General features: G+C 40.8%; 1 protein-coding gene across 6 annotated transcripts in view; it reads left to right on the top strand.

The window, feature by feature from the left end:
• ZCCHC2 (zinc finger CCHC-type containing 2) overlaps window positions 1–9,813 on the top strand; it is a 43,506-nt gene extending 33,693 nt beyond the window's left edge. For 5 of the 6 annotated variants that reach the window (XM_062497184.1, XM_062497267.1, XM_062497432.1 and 2 more), the window contains 5 exons: window positions 688–752; window positions 1,616–1,710; window positions 4,555–4,683; window positions 5,375–6,883; window positions 7,839–9,813. In XM_062497184.1, the coding sequence (XP_062353168.1) occupies window positions 688–752; window positions 1,616–1,710; window positions 4,555–4,683; window positions 5,375–6,883; window positions 7,839–7,906 (1,866 nt within the window). In that variant the 3' untranslated portion in view covers window positions 7,907–9,813. The remainder of the gene's footprint in view (window positions 1–687; window positions 753–1,615; window positions 1,711–4,554; window positions 4,684–5,374; window positions 6,884–7,838) is intronic. The other variant, XM_062497521.1, reaches the window with a different exon arrangement.
• Window positions 9,814–14,343: the final 4,530 nt, after the last annotated feature.

Raw genomic sequence — 14,343 nt, 5'->3', positions numbered from 1 at the left:
GCTTGAAGCAAGAAAAAGGTTAATTTACTAAAGCAGATGTAAAACTATTTAAAGGAAGTCCAGATACAGTGATTTGGACAGAGATTATTTCAGAATTTTTGTAAATTTTACTTCCTTGCCAAATATGAGTTGTTAATAATAGTTAGCAATAGCATATTTAAAAGATGGCATAGATCCTAAGTTTTTCCTTATGTGTTTTTCCTTATGTGCTTGTATGTTGCATTTAGTTCAGCAGCTTAAACCTCCAGTTTAAGGCTAGGTACCTGCTTGCCACTATGTAGAAATAATTTATCACATGTACCCCCAACTATCAAATAATGCCATTTATATCTACAAATTTTGTAGCTCCTTAAGTTTGGTGATCAGCCTTTTTAGCAGGTATGTGATGAAACACATTTGTTTTTATCCTCTGGAGGAAGAGCAGCATGCAAGCAATAATTTGATTGATATCTCTGGCATATTTGCAAGTAGCAATTTGCTGAGTGTTTTGCTGATTCTCATGTAAACACAAGACATGATGCACTATTTTACTAGCTCAGGTATACACTGAGCAAGTGGTTGTTTGGGTGGTTATAGCACCTGTGAGCACGCTATTGGACTTGCAGACCTGTTGGTCTAGAAAGGGGTGTTTTCTTTGCTTTCATAACCAATTCTGTTGTTTGAGTGGTGTCTATATTTTCTGTCTAGCACACAGTGGAAAAACGAAGTCTGTCTACAGCAAGCAAGAAGAAAGGAAAGCCGCAGCTGGAAAAGTAGGTTTCCAATGTAACCAGTAATCCAGAAATTAAGTGTAAATGCATTCACTCTGATAAACAGAGTCTGCAATCAATTAGGTGTTTTTATTTGCTGTGGTGGCACAAGAGCCGGCATAGTGTGAGGCTAGGCTACATAAATATCCTTTTTTTTTATTCTGTAAAGAAGTAACTTGAAAAATAGAGTTTTGAGTGAATACATTCATTTCTCAAAATATTGCTTGGCATTTAATAAAAAGATGAAGGAGTGGAAGTATGTTTTTAACCAATACTAAATTGCCTTTTTCCCTTTATATTTATTTGAAACTTAAAAGGTGTAAAGCTGTCCAGAATATACTGAAAATCAAATGAGGGTTGATGGCAACCTTTAACATTATGAAGTGGGTAGTAACTGGCTGAAACGTCTTATTTAAGATAATTTGCACATCAGAGGGCTTCAGAACTTCCTGCAGGCTACACAACTCTGTGCTGTGAGAAGTGAAAGCACTTCCACCCTTACCTAATACTCGGCCTACTTCCAAATTTCCAGATGCTGTTACACTAGACTGGTGTAGGGCTGCATCACACAAACCAGCTTTCAGAAATAACTTTACTGTCTGCTGCACCATTTCCTTTTTGGTGTCTTTTCTAATACAGATCGTTATTCACAGTGTTTAGTTACACTGTTTGCAGCTTAGTTCCTGGTATATTGCACCAGCAGCCTCTATTTAATTGTTTATTATTTAAATTTGTTGTTACATTTGTTTAATACACACTTCTGGCCTGGAGTCACTGCCTTTGTTTCCAGTGTCATTCCGTGTCCGTTCATGGTTGGTTGTTTGTGTTCATGCATTTTCAAAAAAGCCATGAAATTATTTACACAGGGAGAAAGCAAAGAAAACTGACTGCAGGTTGACTAACAGGAGCAATGGAGTTCGAGTTGCAGCATCACAGCACATCCGTACTGGGACAGCAAAAGGTAAGGTGCTTTTTCCAAAAAAGTAAGAAACAGAACTTGCAACTGATTTATATGATGTCGTCTGTAAAAGGGAAAGCACAAGACTGAAAAATGTTCTGGTGCAAGTCAGCATATTGGCAGTCTGATTTGTGCTTTGACTTGCTGTATAGAACGCACTAGACTCAGTCTTCTGTGTCCAGTTGCTTGGGGTGTGTCTCTTCATGCACAGGTGACAAAATACTAGTGAAGTCTGCATAAGTTGGCTTACAGGGTGGAGTAACTGCAGAAACAGCTACTGTTGGCCTACTTTCATATGAAATTTAGCAGTCAGTGTGTGAACAGTGGACCACCTTGCCATTAGTGTGCTCTTTGCAGCCTACTAATTTCTTCATCTGTTGTGTAATGGTCCACAAGAAACCTGTATAAAACCTGTGGTGTGAACCATTGATGAACTGTAGTGTTTAAACCAAGTGACCATTGAGCTACAGCACAGAACTGTGTATGCTGCCCTAGCAGGGTTTTCAGTTTAGAATAATCATAAATGTAGTGTTTAGGCCAAGACTTTTGTGCATCAGTCAGTTGTAAGACAAAATTATATTTGTGTTCCTTTAGTAAACTGAGTCTCCAAGCTTTATTACAAATTTCTGGAGGTTTGTGCTACCCATTGACTTCGCCATCTTGATGTTTTCTAAATTTCCAATATCAGTTACGACCTTGCCTCTCTTATAAGTAGTTCTTGTGACAGGAGGTTGACAGAATTTGCTTTTTTTCTACACCACCTAATTGGCATAAGTGTTAAAGGGACTCTTAAAAGTGCCTTGTCTTTCTGTTGCTTCTACTTGTGATACAATCGTGATTAAGCTTTCATTCTCTCCTCTCACCGCTTCTCACCTTGGAGAGTTCCAGCTGGATCCAGTTCTGAATTATTGATGTGTTTTATGGGCAGGTGTTTTTACCTTCTACAAACAATATTTGACTAAAACTTTTAAGAACTCACTGTTCACAAACCTAGCAGAACTAGAACCATTTTAGAGACTTATAGTTAAGGGCCGTTAAGCAGAACAGGTACTTCACAGCAGGGCTGTGCTGTGAGATTTCTGATTGATTTGTGATTGATTACTGTTTTTGTTGTCAGGCAAAGCACACTGAACTTTTATGAACTGACAATGACTTTAGGAGGTGATGCAGTGCTGTGTAAGGCAAGACCTTATCACTCTACAACCACCTCAAAGGAGGGTGTAGCCAGGTGGGGAGCAGTCTCTCCTCCCAAACAACCAGAAACAGGATGAGAAGACACAGAGTTAAGATGTGCAAGGAGTAGTTTAGGCTAGAGATTAGAAAAAAATTCTTCACAGAAAGAATGATTGGGCATTGGAATGGACTGCCCAGGGAGGTGGTGGAGTCACAATCCCTGAAGGTGTTTAAAAAAGACTGGATATGTGGCACTTGGTGCCATGGTTTAGTTGATAAGGTGGTGTTTAACACAGGTTGGACTTGATGATCTCAGATCTTTTCCAACCTAGTTGATTCTCTGATTCTGCTGAGTTAGTAGGGAATGCTTTTCCATAAGAGTTCTGTTTGCTTATGATCCACCATTCTACAGATGTGAAAATGCCTCCTGCTAGCTGTTGGCTGGTTCAAAAAGAAACTGTAATCCACAGTCTGGAAGCTGTTAAATCCTGCTCAGAGATGAGCTTTCAGCCCGTGTATAAACATCACAACGTCTTTTGAGATACTTATTGGAGACATAGTCTAAGGGAAAAAGTAACAGTCTGAATCTCTGCCGGGGTTTATGTATCCCAGCTTGGTTTGAAATGCCCTATTTTGAGCTTATCTGAAGCATTAGTTAGTTACAATGGTAATTTATAAGACTGGATACTTTGTGATTAGTGCTTCAGACTCCCAGTCTTAGTGATCCCAGGCTCACACTGAGGCTCCAGATTATATTAGATGATCAAAGTACTTGTTAAAATAATTTGAACAATTATGGGTTTATTCCAGGAAATTATTTCAAAAATTGAAACATTAAGGCAAGTTTTGGATAAACCATCCCAACCTGTTAAACTTCCTGTAGCAATAAAAAATGGGGGGAAACTTTTATTTAGAAATTATTATTGTTGTTGTTGTTCTAATTTTTGTCCTGAAATTTTGCAACCCAGGTTTTGTGGGCTGGGGTTTCCAGCTAATGTCTGTCATAGATTCTGAGAGAGGGTGAATTTGTCATTCTTCTTCCCCTCTGAGGCTGAGCTTGAAAGCCAAACCATAGTAGCTACCCACCCTGAAAGGTGGTTTCCAGCCAAAAAACGTCCCGTGATCCATTCAGAATTTAGAAAACAAGATACCACTTTTTCAGTTCACCTCTTTTTCTTTTAACAGGGTTTGTTGACAGAGTTTGGTTAAAGCCTGTTCTAGAAGAGTGAGTGGTGAAGTGATGCATTGTTTTCTGTGTCCCGCTGAGTTAGCTTTCTGCCTGTGCTGGTGTCACCGAGGAGCGCTGCAGCTCTGCCAGCAGAAATGCTGGATCACTACTGTTCAGAGGAGATCAGTGTTGTAGCACAGTCTGGTATAAACATCACAGGAATTATTCAGGATCATCATTCTTTCCACTGCTTTGCATACATACCAATTTTTAGTATTGCCTTCTTTAACACTTGGGGTTCACTAACTATGGGGTTCACTCATCACAAATTTAGGGACAACACCACTCCTGAGTGCTGGGAATGGAAGCAATAGGAACACAGGAGGACAGATGCAATTAAGTAAGAGCAGACAAAAATCTCAACTAGTGTGAAATGTGAGAAAACCAAAATAACCTCACTGCCATACACTGAGATAAAAAATAAAACTAACAACTTTTATTTTTAGATCTGAATTTGGATGGTGGATCTGGTCATGATACGTGTGGAGAAACATCATCTGAAAGTTACAGCTCTCCTTCTAGTCCACAACATGATGGGCGGGAAAGCTTTGATAGTGAAGAGGAAAAAGACAGAGGTTGTATTTATGGAGAGTGTGCATGAATGCCTTTATTCCTAGACTAATCTCTTTCTTGCATTTATTTTAGTTTTTCAGTTTGATTAGGTACTTTGTTTTCTGAACTAGCCGCAGAATACATTTTTCTTTGTGAATTTCATGACTGGGCGATTTGAGGGCTTCTAGCACAGTTTAAATACCACTGAGTTTTAGGTTGCTAAACATACATCATATTTTTTTTGACTTAGTGTTGTAGCTCTCTTGAGAAATTTCCACAGTACAATAACGTGGAAAACTTTGGCATGAAGGGGGCTGGGTTTACATGAAATTATGTGTGGCATGTCCGGGAGCTCCATCTTTTTGTATTGACAGTTTGCAATTCCTTCCAAATTTAAATAGGCTATGTTAATATCTTTCTAGACAGATGCAAATTCCTAATTCACTCTGTGTCCTACTCTTCACATTTGCAGATATACATGAGTCAAAGACACAGGAGCTAGTTGGGCAGGTGGATGTAGGCAAGCCATGAAGATGAACGTAGCTTAATTTGGATGAATGAAAAGAATCTCAAAGTTGTCACAGTTTGGGAAGGCATAACTGTCATTCATGTCATCAAACTCAATAGGTTTTATATGGGTAAATGAGTCCAGGGCATGATTTGCTGTTGCTTGAGATTCATTCTTCTGACTGATAAATGTTTTTGTCCCAACAGATACAGACAGCAATTCTGAGGACTCTGGGAATCAAAATACAGCAAGGTTTTCAGGCTACAGTGCTGTCAGTTCATCAAATATGAACAAACCAACTGCTCAGATCTCTTCAGTGAATAATGAAAATGGGAGCCTTTCAGAAGATCCTTTGAATGCTAAGTTTCAGCATATTTCCTTCATGCCTGCCTTACACTGTGTGATGCACAGCGCTGCCCAAAAGCCTGAAGCAGTTGTCCCACCACCCATATCTGCAGATGGTAAAACCATGGGAATGCTGGTTACCACACCTGTTGCTGTCTCGCCAGTGAGAGAGTCTGCAAATTCCCCTCCTGCAGGAATGGGCCCGGTGACCTCTGGTGAACCTGAGAAACGCCTTGAGCTCATGGCTTCCCCTTTGCCAGTCCCATCCTCTTTCCTTCCACATTCTGTCCAGCCTGGTAGCCCTGCTTTGCATTTGGCAATACATAGGTTGAAAATCCCCTCTCCACAGGGATCATCAGAAAGTTGCACAGTTAATGGACCACAGCAGCCGACAGGAAACTTAAGTATTGGATCACCGAATACTGCCTTTATCCCAGTCCACAATCCAGGTAGTTTCCCAGGATCCCCAGTTCCTACTACAGATCCCATCACAAAACCTGCATCCCAGGTGGTAGGACTGAATCAAATGGTGCCTCACATTGAGGGAAACCCAGGAGCAATCCCTCAGCCTACCAATCTCAAGGTAGTTCTTCCAGCAGCTGGTCTCTCCACAGCAGCGCCGCCACCTCCACCAGCTTCGTACGCTTTGCCAGGCAGCCCTCACGCTACCAGTGTGTTGCCCAACCAGAATACAAACGTGCTGAGCACTGGAGCAACTTCCTCACCACCTCAGTCCGCTGGCCTCGGCGTTGGTCAGGTCCAGTCCACTGTTCCTCCTGCAATCCCAACACACACGCCAGGCCCTGCCCCCAGCCCGAGCCCCGCTCTAACACACAGCACTGCACAGAGTGACAGCACATCCTACATAAACGCTGTTGGGAATAATAACACTAACGGGACAATGTTACCTCCACAGCAGTTGGGATCTGGCCCTTGCGGTTCTTGTGGACGTAGGTGTAGCTGTGGGACCAATGGCAGCCTTCAGATTAATAGCTATTTTTATCATAACCCACTTCATGGACAAGTCTACAGAGTTCCATCTTTCTTCACTCTGCCGTCACTTTGCAATGGCAGCTACCTCAATCAAGCACATCAAAGCAATGGAACACAACTTCCATTCTTCCTGCCTCAGTCTCCGTATGCAAACGGGCTTATGCATGACCCAGTGATGGGAAGCCAAGCCAACTATGGTATGCAGCAGATGGCAGGATTTGGGAGGTTCTATCCTGTATATCCAGCACCTAACGTAGTTGCCAACACAAATGGGTCGGGACCCAAGAAGAATGGGAACGTTTCATGTTACAATTGTGGTGTAAGTGGACACTATGCGCAGGACTGTAAGCAGTCATCCATGGAGGCCAGTCAACAAGGTAATCATGATAACTCCCAGCGGACTTGCTTTTGAGTTTAACAGTTTCTCTTTACCTTTCTGAATGTGCTGTTTCTGGTCTTGCAGAAAGGTGTGCGTGTGTATGTTTCGTGTAAATGGTTGTGCACTAGTGACCTGCTCTAAAACTGCAAAGTATCCTATCTCTGCCTGAAAGTCTTGTAGAACAGTGCAAGGGAACGGGGTGCACAGCGTGAAGTTGAAAATGGGTTCAGAGCTGGAAAGTCGAATGATACCAGTCCTAAATTGTCATTCTTTTTTCGCCAGTTTGGTTTTGGCATTATGTTGTGGTTTGCATGTTGTTTTAATTTTCCTATTCCCATTCAGTGGGGTGCTTTTTTGAGATAATTCATTGGCAAAAGGTGAAATATAAAAATTGTCTATGATGTGACCTTGGATTCCTAAAACTTCTGAGAATTGAAAGAAAAACCAATAGACTGGCCATTTGATATTATCAGCCATCCTTCTGTGCCCCATCATTCAATGCATTTAGGTTTTCAGACAAGTTGCAGCACAAAGGCAGAAACCAATTGGAGCTAAATATAAAAGGAATAGCTTTCGTTTCTCTCTCTGTCCAGAAGAATGGGGAAAATGCAGGGTTTGCATTGAGCACAAGCTATTTTTGATTCCTGCCCTTGTTCCCATTCTGACTTGAGTGGTTCGATTGGACTGGAACAGGAAAGATGGACCTTGAGGGGGACCATCTTTTCATTTTTCCAGTAGAGCTCAAATCCTATATCTACACTCTATATCTTTTTTTAAAACTTATAGTTCTAGCAAGAGGATAAAAAAATAGGATAAAGTCTGAGGACCTACTTTAAAAGGACTGGAGGATGATAGTGCCTTTTGAAGAGCATGTCCATTTTGATACCTTGTAGTGGTTTTGTAATCCATTTTAATTGTGAGCAGTGACTTAGTAGTTCTCTTTCCTGTTTTAGGCACTTACAGACTGAGATACGCACCTCCCCCTCCCCCTTCCAATGATACCTTGGATTCTGCAGACTGAAACAAGTAAACATTGCCTACTTAAACTGAAGCTTGGGAAATTGGGGGAAGGTGTGTGTGTGGGAGGGGGAGGTTGGTCTTGTGTTTTGGGACATTCCCGGTTTTATATTCTTTTGGAATTTTCAATTGCTTTTGCACCTCTGTTCCGTACAAAAGAAGAGAGCTGAGTCCCTGGTCTCCTCCTGGTTCTACAAGAGGCTTGCATAATGCATGTAGTTCACACACACAGCCAAACAATCAGACAGAGCATTTGAACCATGCTTTTGCACTGAAGACTTGAGACATGTGCAATGTTTACTGCAGTTTAAAAAATATTCCTCTGACCTCTGACATCACTGGTGGAGCAGTCATATGGTGAAAGAAGAAACTTGGTCATGTTCCCCACCACAACCTTCTTCCCTCCCTCCCTGTTCTCCTTATGCTGCTGTTTTCTTTTCTTCCCCTGGCTGTCCACGTGGATTCGTTGGATTTGCATGAGTGTTTAGCAGTTCATACAGACACTGCCCATACTCTAAATTTAATTCTCATGAATTGAGGGGAGATGTTCAAACATCCTATTAGCAGAGTCCAAAGGAAAACACAATACTGTATGTGTACTATACCTGATAATAATACAGATATGCAGCTCTTGAGAGGCCCAAACAAATGAAAATACATAGAGCAGGAAGGGGCTGAAACTGTGTGGACTGGAACAGATTTAGCAAAATTAATGAGCTTAAATTGTCAGATTTTTTTCCCTTGTAGCTTCGTAGCCTGTATGTTCAGCAACAAAGGTGAAAAAAAATGGTATGAATGTTGTACTCAGTGTGTTTGCATTTGTAATGAAAGTTGACAGCATTTTTTCCTTTTTTAAAGCTATTCTACATCGTGTCAACACAGAATGAACATTACTTGATTAAATATTTTTTCCTAAACTATTACAGTGTTGCATTGTACTTAGAATGTAAATGTTTTATTTCAAACTGAACAAAAGCTATGGTTTTCTACAAAATAGTCAGGTATTAGTATTAGAACCTGTCTACCAAATAGAAAAGTCACTATTTTATAACAATTTACCACTATGCGTAATTACGGTATAATGTGAAAGACTGAAATGAGTGTTAAGATGGTATTAAACATGTCAGTATCATGAGTAAGTACGTTTAATGCTGCTGTATTTTTTATTTTATTTTTAAAAGCCAATATATGTACTAAATTGCTTCCAGGTAATATTTGATTTCCTAAAGTGCACTGAGGTTATCTGGAAGATGAGTGTGTTTTTTGACTGCTGCATTCAACACCGATGAACAACTACCACTGTATATCCATAGGGTTTGGCATTCCTCACAGTTCATGGCAGAATTTTTTTTTTTTTTTCCTTAAAATCAGACCCAGTGTCCGGTAGAGGGATGAAATAAAAATCAGTCTTTGGTTCAGATGTCTAATAAATTGCTAAACAAACAAAAAACTTGAAGAAAGAAAAAAGCTTGATTACTACATTTCTTCATAGATAGCATTTATATTTATAGCACCAGTGTACATTTTGGAACTTTTTTCTTGGATGGGGGGGAAGGGGAGGGAGGTAGATGAAAGCTTTAATTTAAAAAAAAAAAGTTTAAGTAGTAAATGAATTATTTTGATTAAAATTTTTATTTGATCTGGGTATTTTTGGACCACTTGAAATGACTGAACTGCGTTTGAGTTGAAGTGAGGGTGTTAAACCACCAATGGACTTGTATTGTGAATTACCTGCCAGTTGTACTTTATGGAACTTATTTTATGATTTAAAATACTGTACTGTAAATAGGAGGTATGTTACCTTCTCTTTATTTGTATGTTTACCATATACTTTGATATTTGAAATGTACTGGAAAGGTCACTTATATTTCTAGAAGAGATTGGATTTTATGCAACCTTTTTCCTTGAATTAACAGCAATAAAAAAAAGAAAAAACGTACCTGTGTGCATGTACTGTCCTTTATCATTGAGAATGATTAATTGCTGCTGCTAGGTATAGGAATGGAGGGGTTTGGCAAACTACCATTTCGTTTGGAATTTGTCACTTTTGAGACAAAGCCAAGAGTATTTGACTTAACTTGAGGTCAGTCTTGTGTCCGAAGTCAAGATACTGTTATCTTGATTTAAACTTTAAGGTACAGGAGATCTCCTGGTAGAAACAGGTCGTCCTTTTGAGATAGATCCAGGACTTAGACCTTGGCACTTTCAGAACAGGTAAGCCTATCCTAACCTGATGGCTCCTGGATTTGGGCTAAAATCCAGGTTAAACCTGTTTTGTTTTGTTTTTTGCTGACAAGAAAATAATGTGTATCCTAGTCATGTAGTGACCAGAATGTGAGATCATCTATTTCTAAAATAAATGGAAGGGCAACAGGAGTTGCTGGGAGTAGGAAAGAAGCTTAGAAAAATTTGCCTGATTGCAGGGCAGTGAAGGGTCTGATAGGAATGCAGTGTCTGGATGTGCTGATATTGTACTTAGGAAGGAAAGGGTACTCACTCTGCTGTAGAGTGCTTCTAATTCCTACTATTTAGCTGCAGTTTATCTGTGGAGTGAAGGGCCACAGTTTGTCTTGGATTTTTATCCCAGATTACTCCCCAGAACAACCTACTTCCAGAGAAATCAGTTCAGGTGATGAGGAGGCTGAAAGTTGTCCATGAACCCAACCTTTCTTTTTCTGGCAATTCCCATTATCAAGGCAGGAATTGAGCCCAGGAGTCACGGAGACACCACCACGAGCTTCTATTGCTGCAAGTGTCCCTTCCCTGGACCCAAGGGAGTGCAAACACCTGTTCAAGGAGTTTGTAAATTGTGATATTACTCTGAAAATGCCATCTGCTGCTTAGAGTGCCATCTTGAGTTGCTGGTATACTTGTTTGCCTCTGTGCTGCAAGCAGCCCTGACTTTGGCAGATTCTGGCTGGACTCAATTCAGAAGTGTAAAATTCCATACCCTGTGGCACAGCAAACAGCAGAAACACCTCATGCTTCTGGTGCTTGATTTGCTGGAGAGCTGACAGCACTTGCACCTGGCTGTCCTCTGTGGCTGCATCACTGCTGTCTGTGCAATCGGGTTTCACTCCAGCTGCAGCTCCAGAGCTTCTCTCTCCTGCTGAGTAACTTGGAAGCTGTTGAATGCCCAAAAGATTAATGAGAAAATCCTGCTAGTTGGTTGGCCTGAGCAGCTATCCAGGCTGTCCAGAAGTGGCTCCTGGGTACTGCACTGTGCCTGGTTGGCAGTACTGCCCTGGATTGGAACCATTTGGTTCCTAAAGCTGGAAGAAAGAATGAATAATGAGGCAGGCATGGGGAGGACTGGAAGGAGGGAGCACAAGGGAGTGTGATGATGCATGCTGCTTGCTGTGGCTGAACAGATAGCCTTATCTTCCCAGCTGAGTGACCTTAAGATGGCAGAGATGGCCTAATGTCTATGACTTGGCTTAGCTGTTACTGCTGGAGAGGTGAAGGAACAGAGCATCTCTGTGTTGCCAAGGCAGAAGGGAAGTAAAAAGGTGGGGAAAGGTACATTGAGAACAGCAGAATTCGACTGCTGCCAAGCTACTTCGGTTTTAGAGAGGTGGAAGTACTAGGGCAGTTTGTTTCAGCTTTTCTCATGGTGTGAGCTTCTGGAGGTGTGCTGGCCTGGGCCTCCTAGGCTGCTCTCCTGAAGTAAGTTTGCCTAAATTCTGCACACAGAAAAAAATCAGCTTTGGGCAAGAGCTTCCTGCTCGGGCTGGCAACTGCTGGACTCAGGCGCAATATATATAAAGGCCACATGGAGTGCCCTTGTGCCTGGGGGGAAGAAGAGCTGTCCTAAAGGCACAGTCATGAGTTTATACTGTAGCTCAAGTGCTGTCTCAGTTTTGTGGAGCTCACCAATAGTCCTGTGTTCCTCGGATGAGGGAGGAAGGAAAAGCACATCTCAGAGCATTTTGCCAGGGGACCACATCACCTCTCTGTCCATGGCTGCATTCCTCAACCACTTACTGGAGTAGTGAAGCAGGGTTCTCATTTTGGACCAGCTTTTGAGCTGACAGCAGCAGATAGAGCCAAATTAAACTGTGCATTGTGGGAGATTAGAGATCAGAATGTATGAATTCCTGTATTTGGTCTGGCTGAAAGGCCACCTATGCCTGCAGCTTCTCACCAGCATTGATCAGTAGCAGATATTTCAGAAGAAAGTATTTCTGATACAAAAAAAAAAAAAAAAGAGAGAAAGACAAGTGGTAATTATTAAGCAAACACTGCCTAGCAAAATAACGAGTGTCAGGTTCATCCTCACAATAGGTGGCAGCATAACTCCACCAGTGGAATATAGGGGAACTTCTGAGGTACAATTTAAGATCACAGGAATCACAGAATTTTCTGAGTTGGAAAAATCATTGAGTCCAGCTCTTAAGTAATCAAACCCACTACCTCGGTGTTATTGGCACCACGCTTTAACAATTGAGGTAATCTCAGATACTTCAGCTTAACTTGGTTTTAGCATCTTCATGCCATTTAAGTAAGCTTTGACTCGTGGTTTTGTAATGCTCATTTCTGCTGAGTTTTCTCACCTTTATATATATTTTCTCATATGAAGAGCATACTACTTGTTACCTCTCAGAAAAATAAGCATGGTAACCATGGCCAGCAGATTGAGGGAGGCAATTCTCCCCCCACTGCTCCTTTGTGGTGAGATCCCAGCTGGAGTACTGTGTCCAGCTCTGGGACAACTCCCTAACTTAAGAAGGATGTAGACCTGCTAGAGTGAGTCCAGAGAAGGGCCGTGAAGGATGATCAGAAGGCTGGAGCACTTCTCCTGTGTGGAAAAGTTGGGGTGTTCATCCTGAAGAAAAGAAGGTTCTGGGGAGACCTTATTGTGGCCTCTGATATTTAAAGGGTGTCTACCAGGAAGGTGGTTTTAAACTAAAAGGATGATTTAGATTAGATATTAGGAAGAAATTCTTTACTCTGTGGGTGGTAGAACACTGGCATGGGATGCCCAGAGAGGAGGTAGGTGCCCCATCCCAGGAAACAGTCAGGTTGAGCAGGGCTCTGAGCAATCTGATCTAGTGGAAGATGGCCCTACTAATTGCAAGGAGTTTGGACTAGATGACCTTTAAAGGTCTCTGCCAACCTAAACCAGAGCTAAAATAGACCAGGTGTCATAACGAATGTTGAAAACCCAGAGAATTGCAGCCAGATGTGAAAGCTGTGTCTTAAGAACCATTGGGGATTAAAATGGTTCTAAATACTTGCATTCATACAATGAGAATTGCTTTCTGAGCATTATGTAGCCTTTTTTTTTTTTTATCCTGGGAGTAATTCCTGAGGCAGTCTGGTTATCTTTGAGGATAATGCCTCTTATTTACCTCTCTCTACTTAGCCTGAAGGTCCACAGATCAGACATTTATCTGGACTATCTCATGCTCGGGAACATTTTGCCCAAGAGACAGACCATAATAAAACTATTATTTTTAGTATTGATATGTGTTCCCTGACTGGTGGACAAGGTCACTGTTATATGAATGAGTCAATAACACAAGGTACAAAAGCACAGGCTGAAAAAAAGTGCTGAACTTGTAAAAGGAAAACTGTATCTTAACCACTTGTGTATTCATCTTGGAACTTTCCTCTGATCTAAAATGTCCAGGTTTTATTGACTTTTAAAGTATGCTTTTTTCCTGAGGCAGAGGATGTTGAAGATGCATATAAAGATAAGAAATAACTCCTACCAATGCTTATTGGTTTGACTATGGAAAGATGGCAATTGTTGCATTAAAAACTTACTTGCCACTTTGCTTTGGTATTAAAATACTGCTTAGGAACTTCTTAGAAAAAATTATGTGATGTATAATAAAATAAAATTTACATAATAAAATATTACATTAAAATAATCTTATTTTACATAATTTGTAGTTTGATTCCATTTCAACATCTTCAGATTTTTTCTTGTTTTGACCAAAACTAAGATTTGAAGTTGATGGCATATCTAGGCTGAATAAATACAATGTATAAAAGTAATTGTGTTGCTATCAGAATGCTCCTTTCCTTTCTTTAAAATGTTTTTTAGAGGACATATACATGCCCCAGCAAAAAAGCAGACAGCAGTTGCAAGACTTCTGGATGAAAACATCATGGGACTTATTTTAATTGCTCCTTTAAGACCAGATTGGCTTGGAGGTACATCTTGACAAGGACGCCTGGGTATTTCGAATCAGGCACGTAAATCCTGGCCTATGTCAGCTTATAAAATAAAGATCACACATGAAAAGAACAGTAACATGAGGAGATGAGGGCAGGAGAAAGCAACAGCAGCACCAAAAAAAAAAAAAAAAAGTAGGAACAGGCATTGGGGTGAGACAATTTCCACACATCACTTGAGTTCTTACCACAGCTCAGATCAATTTCATAGCACAGAACTTCAAAGAGCAACTGCATCAATTTGGTACAAAACCAGCT

This window comes from Cinclus cinclus, chromosome 1, assembly GCF_963662255.1.
Source record: "Cinclus cinclus chromosome 1, bCinCin1.1, whole genome shotgun sequence".
NCBI classification, from domain to species: domain Eukaryota; kingdom Metazoa; phylum Chordata; class Aves; order Passeriformes; family Cinclidae; genus Cinclus; species Cinclus cinclus.
Note: the sequence above shows the minus strand (reverse complement) of the source record. Positions and strands in the feature narration are given on the sequence as shown.